General features: G+C 45.3%; 1 protein-coding gene across 1 annotated transcript in view; it reads left to right on the top strand.

The window, feature by feature from the left end:
- Positions 1-18,334, top strand: part of CDH13 (cadherin 13) — a 978,634-nt gene that overhangs the window by 830,687 nt on the left and 129,613 nt on the right. The window contains exon 8 of the mRNA XM_065925094.1: positions 18,017-18,157. Coding sequence (XP_065781166.1) covers positions 18,017-18,157 — 141 coding nt within the window. The remainder of the gene's footprint in view (positions 1-18,016; positions 18,158-18,334) is intronic.

Raw genomic sequence — 18,334 nt, forward strand, 5'->3', positions numbered from 1 at the left:
ATGCGGTAGGTCCTTACAATGGAACATTATGTGTCCACAAAAAGGAATGAGACACTGTGAGACAATAAATGTCTGTTGCTTTAAGGCACCAGTTTGTGGCGCTGTTTTACTGCAGCCTCAGGAAACTAACCCAAGAGATGATAACAGGTATGGGATTTCTCCCCAGGGTGGCGAAACGTTTTAAAATCGAATGTGGTGATAGTTGCTCAGCTCTGTAAATCTGCTAAAAACTATTGAATTGTACATTTTAAATGAGCAATTTGTATTATGTGAATTATATCTCAACAAAGCTGTCAGCAAAAAAAAAAGAAAAAAGAAAAAAAGATAGTGTCCCACACTATAGCCAGAATGATCCCTTATCATGTGAGCCTCTCCTTAAAATACTCCCATGTGAGTCCTGTTTCTTGCTGGAGACCAACCCAAGCCCTTCCACAGTTCTGCAAGGCCAGCATGGTCTAGGCGCCTCTCTCCGGCCCCTCTTCACACCGCATATCCCTCCTCCTCTACCCTCAAACTGCACAGGTGTCTCCCTGCCTCACCCACTCCCATCACAGGGCCTTTGCATGAGCCAGTCTAGACCTAGACATCTTTCCCACACCATCCCCTTACCTTCATTATCTCCTAATCTCTCTTCAGATTGTGGTGCAACCATCAGTGCCTTGAGAGGGGTTCCTGATCTCTGAGAGAAGCTCACATCCTTCCTGGTGGGGCTTTCCTAGCACCCTGGCCCTCTCCCTCATCTCTTAGGTAGAGCTTAGCAAAAGTATCTGCCCACATTGGACTAGAGTTTACTTAAGAGCAGGTCCATGACTTTTCTACTCACCTTTGTAGTCCCAGGAAGTAGCTCAGAGTAGGTATTTTATCTTATCTTTTTATTGAGATGATATAACATAAAAGTTGGTTTTCCCCCCAAGTGAACAATTCAGTAGCGTTGAGTACATTCATAGTATTGTGCAACCACGTCTATCTAATTCTGAAACATTCTCATCATCCCCATAGGAAACCTAAGATCCATTCAACAATCTCTTCCCAATCTCCTTCCCCCACCAACTCCTGATGGCCACCAGTCTACATTCTGTCTCTCTGAATTTATCTATTCTGGACAGTACCTATAACTGGAAACATCAGTGTGTGAAGCTAGATATTTTGTATCTAACTTCTTTCACTTAGCATAATGTTTTCAAGGTTCATCCATGTGGTAGTATATATCAATATTTCATCCTTTTTAATGGCCAAATAATATTCCATGTGAATATACCACATTTTGCTTATCCATTCATCCATTGATGGACATTTGTGTTTTCTTTACTTCCTGGCTAATTGAAATAGCATTGCCATGAACATTCATGTGTATTTGTTTGAGAACTTGTTTTCTGTACTTTTGAATTGTGTACCCAGGAGAGGAATTGCTGGGTCACATGATAATTCTGTGTTTACCTTTTTGAGGAACCACCAAACTTTTCCTCAATGGCTGAACCATTTTTCACTCCCACCAGTAAAGTACAGGGTTCCAGTTTCCTCATAAGCATGCCAATGCTTATTTGCCTCTCTTTTATTAAAATCCCCCTGGGCAGGGGGAGGGGGGGATGACATGGCACCTCACTGTGATTTTCGACTTGCATGTTCCTAATGGTGATTGATGTTGAACATCTTTTTATGTGCTTATTGGTCAACTGTTCATCTTATTTGCAGAAATATCTATCCGAGTCTTTTGCCTAAATGTAGTTGGGTTGTATATCTTCTGTTGTTAATTTCTAAGAATTTTTTATGTATTTTGAATTGCAAACTCTTATCAGATGTTTTGCAAGTTGTTCATTCTCTCAGTCGTGTCCAACTCTTTGCGACCCCGTGGACTGCAGCACGCCAGGCCTCCCTGTCCATCACCACTCCCAGAGCTTGCTGAAACTCATGTCCATCGAGTCGGTGATGCCATCCAACCATCTCATCCTCTGTCATCCCCTTCTTCTCCTGTCCTCAATCTTTCCTAGCATCAGGGTCTTTTCTAATGAGTCGGCTCTTCGCCAAAGTATTGGAGCTTCAGCTTCAGCATCAGTCCTTCTAGTGAATATTCAGGGTTGATTTCCTTTAGGATTGACTGGTTTGATCTCCTTGCAGTCCAAGGGACTTTCAAGAGTCTTCTCCAGCACCACAGTTCAAAAGCATCAATTCTTCAGCACTCGCCTTCTTTATGGTCCAACTCTCACATCCATTCATGGATACTGGAAAAACCATAGCTTTGACTAGATGGACCTTTGTCAGTAAAGCAATGTCTTCGCTTTTTAAAATACTGTCTAGGTTTGTCATAGCTTTTCTTCCAAGGAGCAGGCATCTTTTAATTTCATGGCTGCAGTCACCATCTGTAGTGATTTTGGAGCCCAAGAAAATAAAGTCTGTCACTGTTTCCATTGTTTTCCCATCCGTTTGCCATGAAGTGATGAGACTAGATGCCATGATCTTTGTTTTTTGAATGTTGAGATTTAAGCCAGCTTTTTCACTCTCCTCTTTCACCTTCATCAAGAGATTCTTTAGTTCCTCTTCACTTTCTGCCATAAGGGTGGTGTCATCTGCATATCTGAAGTTATTGATATTTCTCCTGGCAATCTTGATTCCAGCTTGAACGCAAGTCCTATGCTTTAGTATGCTCTTTCTATTGTAACTAGAGGGCTGCAGATGCCCCTGTTAGAATTGCTAGTGGCCCTGTTATATTTGCAAGTATCTTCTCCCATTCTGCAGATTGTCTTCTCACCTTGATAATGTCCTCTTCATTGTATTTTAAATGACAAAATGACTAACCCAGATATTTAGATGGCATTTGTCGATAAAACAACCAAGTGCTCCTGTGTTTGATTGCTCATTTCTCTTTCTCAAGATACCTGGGTATTTAGAATCAAGTTTTCATTTGCATCCAAACATTAGACCTTGTGGTGCATTCACAGGTATCATGTGGATAGTGGATGCACTGGGGCAGGAAAGAATTAAACAGCTCCAACCGCCTCCCCTCCTCCGCCCTCCCCCCAAGCTGCCCAGACCCTCCTCATGATTTATGGATGACCGCCTTAAAGGCAGCAAAGCTAGGAAAAGAGAAGTTTCCCAGCACAGCCTTTAAAGGACTCCATGTCACACCTCAGGGCCAGTTAACATTAGGCCAATTCTTGGTTCACACCCCAACCAGCTGTTGGGTCGGGCTCTCTGGAGAAGCCTGCGTGTTTGCTGAGATATAAAAGTGCAGGCTCCACGCTGACATTTAGAGGGCGATGCGAGGCCTGCGTTCTTTAGTTAGTACACTTTTTCTATTATAACAGGAGGGCCGCAGATGCCCCTGTTAGAATTGCTAATGGCCATCACTTCTGGGTTCAAGGCAATGGTTGTCCGCTTCTGAGCACAGCCTGGGCCTTGGGTCTCCTGTGCTTGCGTGGTGCCCAGAACTTGTGGAAGAGAGAGAGCCATGAGGCCACGTCCAGAGCCACACAGCCTGTGATCCGCCCCCACCAAAAGCACACAGATGCGTCCAGGATCACCTTAACCTTGCACTTCAGTTCTGGCAACATAACTTGCTCTTGTTTTGACCCCAAAATGAAAAATTAGAAAAGAATACAAAGAATTAAATAAAAATTGCACAACCACACCAGTCAAAGATAAGTACTACTAGTATCTTGCTATATATAATTCTCCTGCCCTGTTTAAAAATTGTGCAGAGATAAGTCCAGTTTTCATAAAAATGGGATCTCCATATTCACACAGCTTTGTAAACTGCTTTTTCCTCTCGACAGTGTAATAGAAACTATTTTCTGTGCCATTAAATATTCTCTGACTAAGCATTTATTCTTAATGTGGGTGCCCCTGGCTTAAACAGCATCAGTCCTCAATACTGCGGAACGCTATGCTGGGTAGATTTGAGGAGGTTTTTTTATTCCCTCACAGTATTATGATGAGGTTTAAAATGGTATATCGGTGAAAAGATCCATGGCCAGCCATTACTAGATGGGGAAGAATGTCCAGCCATTCTTGATTTTCTCAGACCCCATAAAGTCCATTCCTCAGACCCATGGGGCCTTTTACTTGATGGTAAAATATGCTGGGGTTTCCCTGGTGGATCACCTGCAATGCAGGAGATGCGGGTTTGATCCCTGGTTCAGGAAGATCCCCTGGAGAAGGAAATGGCAACCCACTCCAGTATTCTTGTCTGGAGAACCCCATGGACAGAGGAGCCTGGTGGGCTACAGTCCATGGTGTCTTGAAAAAATCAGACACAACAGAAATATGCTGGGACTGAGGGCTCAAGGGTACAGAGCAGCAGTGAGTGCTGGCTGATTGAGAACTTGACATGGCTACAGGGGCATACCTCATCTTCCAGACTTGTTAAAATGTAAATAACCATTGTAGGTTCCAGGCTGAACTATGTTACAGGGAAATAGGAAAACGTGAGAGAAATGCAAATATTGTTGGTTTCAGGAGCAGAAGTCCCCCAGCAGGAAGTAGGGACCACCTTTAGGATGCAAGGAGACGATTGAACCGGGTCCTCAGGGATGGGTTCAATGTGGAGAGAGAGGGGTCGGTAGACGGTTGGGCAGGCACTGGTCCACTTGTGTTTAATGAGCATCTACTGCATGCCTGGCAGTGGGCAGGGGTCTCAGATGTGAAGATGAAGAGACATAAGTGATCCCTGACTCCTAGCAGCTTACAGCTTTGTAAACACCTGGCACAATTCAGAGTGAGAAGCGTCCTTGGTACAGTCATAGTAACGGTGAATGCTCAATGAATGTCCACTGTTGGTTGTTGCATGTGTATCATTCCATTTAGTCCTCCCAACAACACTGGGGTATGTACTATTATTCGCCTTCTTTTACAAATGATAAAAGTGAAGCTTCGTGAGATTAATTGGTCTAAGTTCAACACATGCAGCCAGTTTGTAGTCTTCCCTTCATGCTGTGCTAATTTTGCAGGCATCCTCTTGCTTTCAAGGTAGACAATGACATTTCCATTTTCAGAGGGTGCACTGGAAGCACTGAAACAGTTGAGTAATTTGTCCGGGTCCACACAGGTAGTCAGGGGTGGCTCGGGGCCACCTCTCTCCCAGATTCTGAAGGCCACTCCATCTCCATCACCCCTTGTTGTTATGACCCCAGCAAGAGGTGGATGCTGGCTGGTCCAGGGCACTGTGACTCATCAAGATTCAGACTTTCCTCAGAAGACGTCACACTCGATCATTCTCCCCAATCACAAGTATTCATTGAGCATCTATCATGTCCAAGAACTATGCCACTGGGCCCAGAGTCACAGCCTTTGAGAAGCTCACAGGCCAGCAGGGAGCCAAATGCACGGGAATAAGGCACAATGTGAGCATGGAGGAGTAGACTCCCAGGTAGATTGTGGCAGAATCCAGGCAGGCTTTACAGAGGAACAACCTGAGAGCTGAGACTTAGCTGACACATAGATGCCTCCCAGGGAGACAGTGGGTGGAGGTTCCAAGCAATGGGAGGCAGTGGCAGAGGCAGAGAGAAGGAGATCACCTGGTTAGGTTAAGAAACCATGGCCAGCGTTGCAGTGTTGCCGGTGGATAACCAGTGAGGGGAATCGTGGTAGGAAACGCAAGTCGAGGGGGCACAGCTGCAGGGACAAATCCACAGAGCTTAGACAGGATCCTGAGAGCCACAGGGAGTCATGGAGGAGTGCAAGGCGGAGCAGCAGAGTGCTCAGGGTCGAGCATTAGAAAGGCAGCTGTCGTGGAAATGCACTGGGGGTGGCGAGAGGGCACTCAGGGAGGCCACAGAGGCTTACTTTCTGTGCCTTGAACTAGAGAAGCAATGGAATGGAAAGAGGAGGCTGGATGTGAACAATTTTATGATGTGGGATTGATGGATTTGGTAATTGGTTAAGTTGAATCTGGGAAGGTCCTCAATCTAAGATGGGTGCACCACCCCATTCTCATTTCTGTCCATTTCATCACTTTACTGTTTCTTTTGTGCTTTCTTATTAAAAGTTCCACGGTGTTGGAGTCAGCTATAATGAGAAGTTTGAGAACTGCCAAATGTTTGCATTGGTTGCTGGGCTGATCAGCAACACTACAGATCCCTGTTAGGTGACAGATCGCTGTTTGTGGGAGTCAGTGTTTATAAAAGGAGGAAAGTGCATTCCACTTAGAGGGTGTCACTTGTTCTGTTTATTTTTAAGATGCTTTTATGTGGTTAAAATTCTAGGTTTTGATTTTTCTATCTATCATGAAATTTGGACAGATTGGATTTCAGCTGGCATTGAAGGAAATAAATATCCTTTTTAATTTTTGTGAAATGATGAAAATTGCTTTCTCTTTTGTAAAAATCACAACTAGATTCCTTCGTTCAGCCAACAAATGAGTACAGGACGTTTGAAAGGCAGGTGTTGCCTCTGCCCTCATAAAGCCTATAATCGAGTCATCTACCCAAAACTGCATGCTATTTGCTCCTAGTTTCAACAGGTGCTCACTGCCCTGAACATGAACAGAGCAGAGCAGCAATAACACCAGAAGTCAGTCCTCAAGAAATACTTTCAGTGCTTTGTAAATATTTCAGATTTAAATATCCACCCCACATGCCCCAGGACCTTTGCACTTGCTGACTCATCTGTCTGAGTAGCTCTTCCCCAGGATATCTGCTGGCTCTTCCTTGGTCTCCTCATGGCTTTAATCAGACATGACTTTCTTAGTTCACCTTCCTTAAAACAGTCTCTGCCCTCACTTCAGAATTCTCCATTCCCCTTTCTTGTGTAATATTTTTCATAGTTTCTATCTCTATTGGTTTCGTTACAATCTGTCTCCTCATTTAGAAGAAAATCCATGAGGAGGTGGTCTTTGTGCATTCTGTCTGTGGCTCTATGCCCGCCAACTGAAGAAACACCTTACCCCCAGGTGGCCCTCAGACAGCATTTGAGAAATAAGTGAATGAGCCTCTCTGGGTCTCAGGTCCCTCACCTGCAGCCTGGGGGCCGGGGGAGGACTTGCTGAGATGCAAGTGAAAGGATAGCGCCAGGGACTCAGGATGCTGGGCTCTGAGGTGGGGGGACATAGCCCGCACCGTGGGCAGGTCAGGCTGCTTTGGCAGGGCAACACTCAGCCAATGCTTGTCCACTTTATGCCAGTGTTTTCTGGTTTTTACACAGCTCTTGGCTTCATACGTTTTTCTCCACTGGGTCCAAAATGCAATTTAAAAAGACAAAAAATATATTCTGAGGGTATAGATCTAATGTCATAAGCATCACTTTGGAGAGGTTTTGTTTTTATGTCATTGATTTTCTGTTTTTAAAACTGTGACTTTTAAAATGTAAGGTATTGCCTTGTAACCCCAGCCATACATTTGTCTAGTAGGGAAAATACAGTAACTATAGATAACCCAAAACAGGGGAAGAAAAGAGTATGTATCTGTAATTCCGTTGTACTGACCTTACCATTGTAAACATTGTGTGTATGTGTGTGCGTGTGTGTGTGTGTGTGCGTGTGTGTGTGTGTGTGTATAGATAGACACAGAGATAGTCGTTTAAACAGCTATAAATAAATAAATAAATCTATCCCCCACCCCAGTCAATGGTTACAGCTTCTGGGGCACCATGTACTGGGCTGGCCGGGGTGGTCTTTCTTCCCTTGATGGCATGATGCTGCTAACCCAGGGCCTCTTTCTACCTTTTCTGCACCCTATGACCCCTTCCCAAATTGCTCCAAAGTTTGTATTCTGCCATCTCAGGAAACAGCAGTGAAAGTGAGTCATGACAGGGTCCTTCGTGGCAACCTGTGTGGAGGGGACCGTGAGCCAGGACCGGGAAGGAGTGTGCTTGGCGGGAAGGATCCTGAGTTTGCTTTGCGACATGCTGTGTTTGCAGTGCCTGTGGAACATTCAGGTGGAAATGTCAAGTGAGCAGTTAGAAGTGTGTATCTGGGAATCAGGAGGGATTTGGACATAAGAGAGACAGGTGGTAATTGGAGCTGTCAGAATCAATAAGGGGGTGGAAACACTGAAGTTGTGGGAATCCTGGGGTCTCTAAGAAGGCAGACACTTAGAAACTCGTTGGAAAGTGTTCCCAGAGCTGCCCATAGCTGGTGACCCATCTGAGAAAAGCTCCAATCCTTTCAAGCCCAGCGCATCCAGGCCTGGTGTGAACAGCAGAAGAGGTTCCCATGTGGAATTCAGGAGCTACCAGGAGAGGCTGTGAGCTGAAGGGGGCACCGCAGAGTGCAGCAGTTAGGAGTGTAGGCGGTGGACACAGCTTGTTTTCCAGTCCCAGCTCCATCATGTGAGGGCTGTGTGTCCTTGTAACAGAATCCTCACTGATACAGGACCTGGGCTTAACCACCTCGTAGAATGCTACGAGAATCCCATGAAAGGCTAGGCACCATTTCTAGCCCATAACACGTGCTCGATGGACATGACCATGATTATTGTAATGACAGAGGGTGAGTAGAACCCGACTGGACTGGTAAGGAGTGAGACTGTTGGCCTAGAGCCGAGAGGGCCGTCCGTGGTCAGGGCTTAGAGCAGGGAGGGTGCCTGAGGCACAGAGCCGAGGCCTGACCCCACTGGGAGTGGAGCTGAAGCACTCAGATGCCCTCTCCCACAGCTCTACTGGCTACAGAGCTCAATTCTCCGCCACTTTGAAACAGGCCCCTGAGAGGAGCTGAAAGGAGTGCAGAAAACTCTATTTATTGTTAGTTTTTAAAAATAAAATAGAAAGGAGCCCTGCAAGGGCATGTTGGCAGGTTTTATTATTTGTGAGGAGAATACAACTTGTCTTTATCAACATTCTGTCTGTCTGTGAGGCTGGGCCAGCAAAGGGCAAGACCAAATGTTAAGTCGTAACATCTGACGCCTTGTTCCCAGTGCGACTAGCATTGAAGGGTGTTAATAGGCTGAGCTCTTGTCAGCAGAGCCAAGACAATTTCTGGCCAAAATGAATGATGGAGCCAAGATCACAAAAGGGCCGCCTCGTGCCAACAGGCAGGAGATCACAGTGCACCGGGTGGTCTCGTCCAAATAGTGCAGGAGGAAGAAAGCAGGACTCCCTGTGCCAGGCATGAAAACGGCAGCAGAGCCTTCCAGAAGAGTCCACGGCCGGGTTGTCCTCCTTGCCTTTTCTGCCTGGTATGTGAGTTCGCTTTGGGAACAACAGCAGTGGCGTAACTGGAATCCATCTTGTGTGGTCTTTCCTCAGATGATTTAGAATTAGTTCAACCTGTCTTCAAAGAGTGTAACCCAATGACAGCATAAAAGCGCTATCTTGAATTGCTTTCCTGTTCCCAGGTGGAGTGGGTGGGCGTCTGTGACTGATTCATTACTCTCTCAGTGGGGTCCTTTGTTTCTAAAGCTACCTGGGATGATTACAGCAATAGAACTCTAAGCCCAAGTAAGCTTTGCATAAAAATGCATTCGACTTCAGAGAAAACACATAATGCTGATTAAAAGTAACCCTGGATGGCAGAGTTGATTAAGAGATCACACCTGCATGGGAGCAGACTCTAAGAAACCAGGATGGATCAAGGTTGACAAAGGCCACTTAGACTGCACTTTTCTATGTAGGGGAGCTGATAGTGATTAAGCACCTGAAATTAATGGGCAAAAGGCTATTCACACGCAGAGGACCAAGAGCAGGCAAAGGTGGTAATGCTGCAATTGCTCCAAGTCGTAGGCATTTAGAACCTAATTTTAGAAACATCCTCCAACCCTTGGTGGGCTCTTGTGCTTTTGTCATTGGGAGTCAGTAATTGAATTTTCTGGACGTTTTGACCAGCATATAACTTTGTGAAGCCGATTACACAGCAGAACACGATTTTTAGTCTGACCTTAAAAACATGACCTTCTGCTGAGTAATTAGGAAACATGCAGAGAGTGCTGCCCTCTTAGCTGCACTTGCTCTGGGGGAGAGGAAAGGAAAACACCACCTTGCTCTGCCTTGTAACCTAGTAAGATTCATTTAGATTCTATGCAGATCATTTAATAACAGATTTTGTAAAACCTTAACATAAGGAGCCACCATAAAACGTATTATCTTTTATTACCCATACAGAGAATGACATTTTAGATGGTAATAAATTGAAACCCAAGAAAAGCTATTTGCTTTTGGAGAGCACTTGGCGGATGACAGGAACACCGGTTTCCCGATTTTATATTGTGGCAGATACAGCCCCCCAGGGTCACCCGAGGCAGCCCCCAGATGGGGTTGCTGAGGCTCCTCTGAGCGACATCCTCTGGTCCCTCTTTCTCTGAAAGGTCGTTCCCGTCCAAACCTCTCTGCTGAGGACCGGATTGTCCCACCTTTTTCGCTCCCCGTTCTGGCCCATACAGTCAGGGTGTGTGACAGGCCAGGAGCTGAGCCCAGGCTAGGGACCTGCCCTGGGGCACCTGACACGAGGTGGGGGAGCCCAGTCCTCCACTATCAGAGTCAGCCAAGCCTCTCGGTGTGGCTGCCTCTTCAACAAGGCAGGACTTCCCCTGCTCACTCCAGAAAGTCAGAGCCTCATCACCTTGCCCCCGCCCCCTGCCGCACACTCGGCCTTCTAAAGACCAGCTCAGCCTGACCAAGCTCACCCAGGCCCCGCCTTTGGGCCTCTGATCTCTGCAACCTAGAAGAGCACCCCTGAAGCCAAGCTTTCTGAGTGGCGGTCCGCATCACCACCCTTTGATTTACTCATCCATCATATATTAACAGAGAGTGCTGGGCACTGGGCTGGCTGTGTGACTTTTCTCCATAGTGGTTAAAATTAGCTCAGTTTATTTTCAATGAGTATAACCCAGTGGCCACGTAAAGGCAGTGTCCTGGGACGTGCGTGTCTCAGAGGGCCAGATGTTGTCCCCAACAGAACAGGACTAAATTAGAGGCAGGGTCCTTGCCTTCATTGAGGGCTGAAATGAATACTCAGTAAGTGACTGACATGTTGAAAACCATATACTTTGAAGAGAAGATTCTCCAATAAACTGATCCAGTATTTACCCCTTTGTAGATGGGAGGAAATCCATCTCCTCTGCCTACTAGACAGAGTTTGTAGGAAAGGTCTGGTTGACATTACACTTCAAAGGACTGAAATGGAAATATTTCCCAGAGGAAAGATAGCGAATGCTATTCTGGGAAGGTAGGCAGTCCTGAGGAAGGGGGGCAGCTGGCAACGACGAGCACCACGGGGTGGGGTGGGAGGTCGGCTCCCCAGGATGCCTGACGAGCAACCTCAGAGAAGCCACATCCATTCCCTGTGGCCACCGAAGCAAGACCACAAAGTCTGTGGCTCAAACAGCACACATTTATCATCTCACAGTTCTGGAAGTCGGAAGTCCAAAATGAGTTTCACTGGGGTGAAATTAAGGTGTTGGGGACCCTGGTTCCTTCCGGGAGCTCTGGGTAAAAATTTATCACCTTGCCTTTCCCACCTTCTGGAGGCCCCCTGCGTTCCTTAGCCCATGGCCCTCTCCTCCATCTCGCCATTTTTAAGTCCAGCGGTGCGCCGCCTGCCTCTTCAAACCTCTGCCTCTCTCCCTCTGTTGCTGTATCGCCTTCTCCTCTGGGAGACAAAGCAGGTTCGAGGAGCAACCACAGTGTTGGTTAGTGTCTCATGTGGAGTGCATTTTTTTCTATAAAGGGAAAAAATGAAAATTTTGCACAGAGAAAGAAACTTCAGTTTCTATTTTTTGTTTAAATTACATCATAAATAAGTGAGTTTTAAGTTAAGGGTACATGTTGACCTGCATTTCATCAGGTGTTCATTCAGCACGATGCTAATCCAAGTGTGAACCTCAGGTCAGCAGCAGCAGCATTTCCTAGAAGCTTTCTGGAAAGGCACATCCTTGGGCCCCTCTCTGGACCTCCTGAAGCACCTTAAGGACCTCCTGAAGCTCACAAGGACCTCCTTTTAAGCACCATAAGTGGGCTGAAAATCTGTGTTTTAATGTAGCCACCAGGAGCTTCTGATACAAGCAGAGCAAGTTCCAGAAGCACCGATGGAGACAGACTCTCTTAAGCACCTACTATGTACCAGGCATAATGTTGCCATGGCAATTCAGTACCTAAAGATTAGAAAAAACAGGCTAATATAGTTAACACTGTATATGTGTGTGTGTGTGTGTGTGTATATATATATATATATAGAGAGAGAGAGAGAGAGAGAGTATACTATGTATATAATATAGTAAACAGAAAAATATATAAAAACCACAGAGAAAGAACACTTTAATTATATTTTCTTTTACTTCAACTTTTAGGGGTCTGTACTTGCACATGCTCAGATCCACCCCAAACTAGCCGTATGTTTCCGGACATTCCCTAACTCTGTTCCCTCAGGCTGGGAGTTCTTTGAAGGTGGGATAGACCAGGCGATGTCTAAGTTCCTCTCAAGAAACAATAGTCTCTTCGCATCACAGACCTTGACTCCAGCCACACCAGCGGCCCTGTGTTAGCTAGACCTCCATGCTGGTTCTCAGGCTCCTCTTCCCTCTCTGAATTCTCTGCCCTCAGAGCCTCCTTCAAAGCCCAGATCCAGCCTGCATGGACCTGAAGCCACGTAAAAACCACAGTATCCCTCCCAGCTGCAACGTTCTCATCTGAACCTACGGACCACACATTCTGCACACCCTGCCTATTGCCTTGTGGAGCCAGTTCACATGTTTTACCTTCAACCAAGCTGTGGGTTCCTTGAAAGTAGAGTATATGCTTTATACTTCTTGTTCCCAGGCTGTCCTGAACAGATTCAGAATCAGCCTTCAGTCCTTATTAAATGGTTGAATTTAAGAGTGTTTTAGGATTAATAGTCTCTCATCTTCTTCCACAGAAATTCACTTCCACGTCATGACCCCATTTCTAATCCCACAGCAGAAGATTCCCCTCTTCAGGGCCATCCCTTCATCCCCCACCAGTGTCTGGGCTAAGTGGCCTTCCCTTTGCAAAACCAACCACAGCACTCTTCTTACTCCCATCTTATTCTCCTGAAATCTGCTGAAATCACCTCGGAGTTTCCTAGCACCAGATTTGTCTCCCTTTACTTGTTGCTACTGTCTAGCACAGTGCCTAATGTATAGTAAGTACTTAATAGAAAGAAAAAGAAAGAGAAGTCGCTCAGTTGTGTCCGACTCTTTGCAACCCCGTGGACTGTAGCTTACCAGGCTCCTCCATTCATGAAATTTTCCAGGCAAGAGTACTGGAGTGGGTTGCCATTTCCTTCTCTAAGTACTTAATAAATATTTGGTAAATTAAATAACCTTCATACAGCCTTCCTTAGCACCCCACACCCTGACTCCCTTCTCACAGACCTTGATTGCTACACGTCTATAACACTTATCTCAGCATACTGACATACTTGCTTTTTGTTTATCTAAAAATGCACTGAAAGCAGGGTCTGTATCATTCACCAGTTATTGGAACCTAGTAGACACTATATAAATGTTTCTGTGGATCAACCTGAATGTCAAATATTTGCTGCCTTGAGTCTGAAGGGAGTGATTTTTCCAGGTATGTTATGAATGCCTTTAGCATTTTATTTACTGTGACTCATCAGTAACATCAGAATAGGTCCACTTCACCTGGAAATGTTTTATTTGATTTTGGTGTCCCTCAACCCGAAATCTATCACTTAGGTTATTCCAGCTGCATGTGTCTAAGAGGCAGTGTTTATGTCCCCTGCTGCGGGATTCCCCACCCTGCTGGCTCTGTCAGCAACCAGTAAATCTGGGGAAATGAGCTCTGCCTTCCCCTTACCCACCAGACCCCAGCCGGCAAGAAAACAGCAGGTGACAGCCACGTACATGAATGTTCACATTAGCGTCAAGCAACAAGGTGAAAGGAGGCCTAAAGACAAACACAAGTCAAACCTGACTCGCCCTGTTGGCTAGGAAGGTGGAGGAATGTCCCTCCCCACCTGCGGTGAGAAGAGGGCAGCGTTCACAAAGGGATGTACAGTCCTGCCGGATTTATGGACTACCTGGCCCCAGTCTTACATGGCCAGAGTGGGTAAATCAAACCCCAGACAGACAGCAACTCATTCTGCTCCATATAATGCACTCAGCCATCTGTTTGCAGTATTTATAGACCAGGTGTCAGGTGCAGCTAACCTGGAGAAGAATGCAGTCTCTGTTCAGGTGCCATACTACAAGGAGTCTTGCTTTGCTCAGCTTCTCTGGGCAAAACCAATGAGTAAATAAGTTAATGAACTGCACTATATCCTTGCTATAAATCTCATGTTAATATTTCTCATTAACGATACCTTTAATGTTAGACAGCAAAGGGATCTATTGAAAAAGACTCCTACAGATTTCCTTGACCCTTCAAGCACCGTTTATAAGCTGGAACCAAGTCTTACCAGCTCATAGGAACCTATTGCGTATTTCACTTTCCAGCTATGCATTCAATGACATCATGTTGGTAGCTTGAAAGCAGTCATGGTTAAGAGTATTTAAACCACCAAAACGTACAGAGTTGCAAGTCAGGAGCATATGCTGCCAAACATTTATGGGCACACCACTCTTTGTAATTCATTGTTTTATAAAAATGCAACTATAATTGATTAATTAGTACATAACAACAATGTACCAGGCACTGAATTAGTAGCTGGGAGATAAAACTTTAAACAGGCCAAGGTCCCTGCCTCACAGAACTCAAGTGATCAGAGTCAACATAGCCAATAAACAAGTAATCAATAAACAAGAATATTACAGATTGTGATTTTTGTTGTTGTTCAGTTGCTAAGTTGTGTCCAACTCTTTGTAACCCAATAGACTGCAGCACACCAGGCTTCCTGGTCCTTCACCATCTCCCAGAGTTTGCTCAAAATCATGTCCATTGAGCTGGTGATACCACCCAACCATCTCATCCTCTGTCATCCCCTTCTCCTCCTGCCTTCAATTTATCCCAGTATCAGAGTCTTTTCCAGTGAGTCAGCTCTTCACATCAGGTGGCCAAAGTACTGGAGCTTCAGCTTCAGCATCAGTCCTTCCAATGTATTTTCAGGCTTGATTTTCTACTGCTGGAAAAAAACCTGTATTTGTTATTTATTGCAGCATAACAAATTACTCCAAAATGTAGTAACTTAAAGCCGTAGATACTTACTATCTCCCGGTTTCTGTGTTCAGGAGTCTGCATGTGGCTTAGCTGTGTCTTCTGCTTTCTGTACTCTCACAGAGCTGCCATTCATGTGTTAGTCCAGAGTTTCTGTCTCATGAGGTATGCCTGGGGCAAGATCCCTTCCAGGTCCATCCAGTGGTTGTTGGCAGCTCTCCATTCCTTCTGGTTGTTCTTGTAGGCCTCCCTCAGCTTCTTGCCACATCCTTTGAAGACTTTCTAAAGATTCTGCTACATAATAAGAGCATCCCCATGCACACTCCAGGCTCCATGCTTGGCACTTTACATTACCTGTTTTCATCCTCACTTATCCTAGTATTATTATTCTCCCCATTAGAACAGGTGAGGAAACTCAGGCAAGGAGAACATAAGCAACTTGACCAGGTTCACTCAGCTTCTCAGAGGTGGAGCCAAGGTAACAGTTACTGGCCAAATGCTGATTGTTCCTCCCTACATGTCAGCTCCCCATTATGCAATGAGATCCCTGCCTTCATGGAGCATCAATGCAATGAAGAATGACCATCAAAAATGAGCATGAATTCACTGAGAGGAGAAAGAGGGGGTAGAAAGGTCAAAAGTAAGAAAAAGTAGGGTATAGTAGAAGAAAATCCAGTCTGGACAAAGTATGAAAGGAGGTGCGGAGGGCGGCTCAAGTTGAAGCAAGAGAAGGAGGGGGCACCGAGTGGGTTAACGGCCAAACCTTCCTCCGTGTAACATTTACTCGTTGATTTTCCCCCACAGCTACCATTATGCTTGTTATTAGTGATAAATGTTCCGTTAAATGCTTACTCGTATGGCAGTCGAGGTAGCTGTGTAAAACATCAAGGGTCTGGTGATTGATTATATGCCATATTTAATGACACAGTTTGATTTTTTTTTTTCAAGATAAAATGTTTTGTTTTCAAATCAGTGTGGTCGGTGAACCCAGCCCATGGCTGCGGAGATACACCCGAGGTTTTTCTTGCAGACACACCATCTTCCTTTTGTTTCTAGGATATATATTAACTGGTAGTGAGTCAACACCCAGGAGGAGATGGCAAATACAATAGAAATGCATGACTGCAGAATTCAAACCAGGAGAGCAGCTTGACTCTCAGATATGTCTTACAGATCAGATAGCTTAAAATAAAATCAGAGCAGCCAATTTAATTCTCCCAGTTTTGACACAGTGCTTCTCTTGGTCCAAATAAAATCCTATCTCCTTGAGCTAGAGTTCCCCAAAGGATGAGCCATTCCCTGAGAATAAATGGCTATGGTTTGGAAATGCCACTGATATGCTCAGACCTTTGAGATACAATTTAGTTCAGGGAAACAGTAATATATCATCATTATCAATAATGAGAGTAAGTTGGCCAGCTTGTGTGCTGCGTACCAGCTGGGTGTCAGGGTCAAAGGCATGGTCCTTGCCCTTGAAAACTTTGTCATCCACTTAGGGAGATGGTAAATGGGCATCAAAATAAGGCCAAATGGGAAACATAGCCTTCAAATTAGTCAGAGGAGGACAGGCACTGTAATAAACTTCCCTTAACCCTGAGCAAAGGCTCGTCTCTTGTTCACATCCCAGCCTACAGCGTGTCAGTGAAGAGTCTCTGCGCCACAGTCACATGGAATAGAAAACACAGGCTTCTTCCTTCTGGGGAATAGAAAACACAGAGGATTATGTGGGAGCTTTAGGGGCCAAATTAGTCCATCACTTCTGCCTACATTCCATTGGCCAGAATCGGTCACACAGTTCGTAAGGTCCAGCTGTATGTGCGTGCTAAGTCTCTTTGATCTTGTCTTACTCATTGCGACCCTGTGGACCATAGCCCACCAGGCTTGTCTGTCCGTGGGATTCTCCAGGCAAGAATACTGGAATGGGTTTCCATTTCCTTCTCCAGAGGATCTTTCTGACTCAGGGATCGAACCCGAGTGTCTTACATCTCCTGCATTGGCAACCGGGTTCTAGCATCCCCTGGGAAGCATCCCCACAGTCAAAAGAAATAGGATTGGGTAAACAAGTAAAACTGTTTTCACCACAGTTTCCTTTCATTGCAAGCAACCCCAAAATCGATTCTGGCTGATTTCAGGGCCAAGAAGAACCTCCTGAATAAACCCCAGGGTGTGTTACAGAATCCAGGGGAGAGTTGCAGTCAGGAGCCAGCATAGTCCCAGATCTCAGGCATTCTTCCTATTGGATCTGATCACACCCATCTCCCCACTGAGCCCTGAATCAACTGAGAGTGTTTAAACATGATAGCAAAATATCTGTCAAATATTCAGATGAAATAAATATGTATTGAGGGATAACAGTGCAGTATTGCTTTTGTGTTAAATTTATCAGATCACGACTGGATTAAAAAAACATCTTTCAAATATCACATGATATAAAAGACTAAAACAACTCACAGTGGCATGAAGGAAGTGCAGTATAAATGACTCTAAACCTCAGTTGGTGTTTTCTCACCTGTAAAATGGGAACAATAAATGCAACTTAACATGCTAATTGAGAAGACTGATCCTGGTTTCTGAAAAGCAGAGTGATCTGATGCCTGGTTCAGATTGTTCAGTTCCTAAGGCTGTTATCTTTGTCCTAATCTCATCATCAGACTTAGCCTCATTCCAGATCAGTTCCGTGAGGCCACTGTGAAATGACATATAATGGATATAAACATCAAATGTGCAATGTGTACCCAAACCCTGGACTTGGAACATTCTGGAATGTATCACATGTCCCCTTAAACAAGGACAGGAAATAGATTCCATCCCCACAGCCAACTAAAGCCCATGTATAAGGACTGTCCTGCTTGGAGAGACTCCAAAGGTACATTTGTCCACCATAGGTGAGAGTGCTGGCCTTCTCAGGTGCCTGCCCTGAGGGAGGAGGCACACAGCGCCCGCTGAGCACAGGCCGGCCACCTGTCCCAAGCAGTGACTCCAGTCTAAATGCCGTCCTCTCTGTTGTGTTTTTGCCTCGTAGACGCTGGAAAATCCCAAGTATGAACTGATCATTGAGGCTCAAGATATGGCAGGACTGGATGTTGGATTAACAGGCACGGCCACAGCGACAATCATGATCGATGACAAAAATGATCACTCACCAAAGTTCACCAAGAAAGAGGTAAACCCCTGCTGAGCACCCCTCACGGTCATGGCCATGATTGCTGATTAACATTAATTCCGTGAACCACAGCCCTGCTGGCTCCCTGTTTGCAACATCAAAGCCCTCCTTTGTGGAGAGAAGATGGTGTTTTGCCAGAACAGTTTTCTACATTTTTATCTTTTTTTTTAAAGTGGA

This window comes from Muntiacus reevesi, chromosome 2, assembly GCF_963930625.1.
Source record: "Muntiacus reevesi chromosome 2, mMunRee1.1, whole genome shotgun sequence".
NCBI classification, from domain to species: Eukaryota; Metazoa; Chordata; class Mammalia; order Artiodactyla; family Cervidae; genus Muntiacus; species Muntiacus reevesi.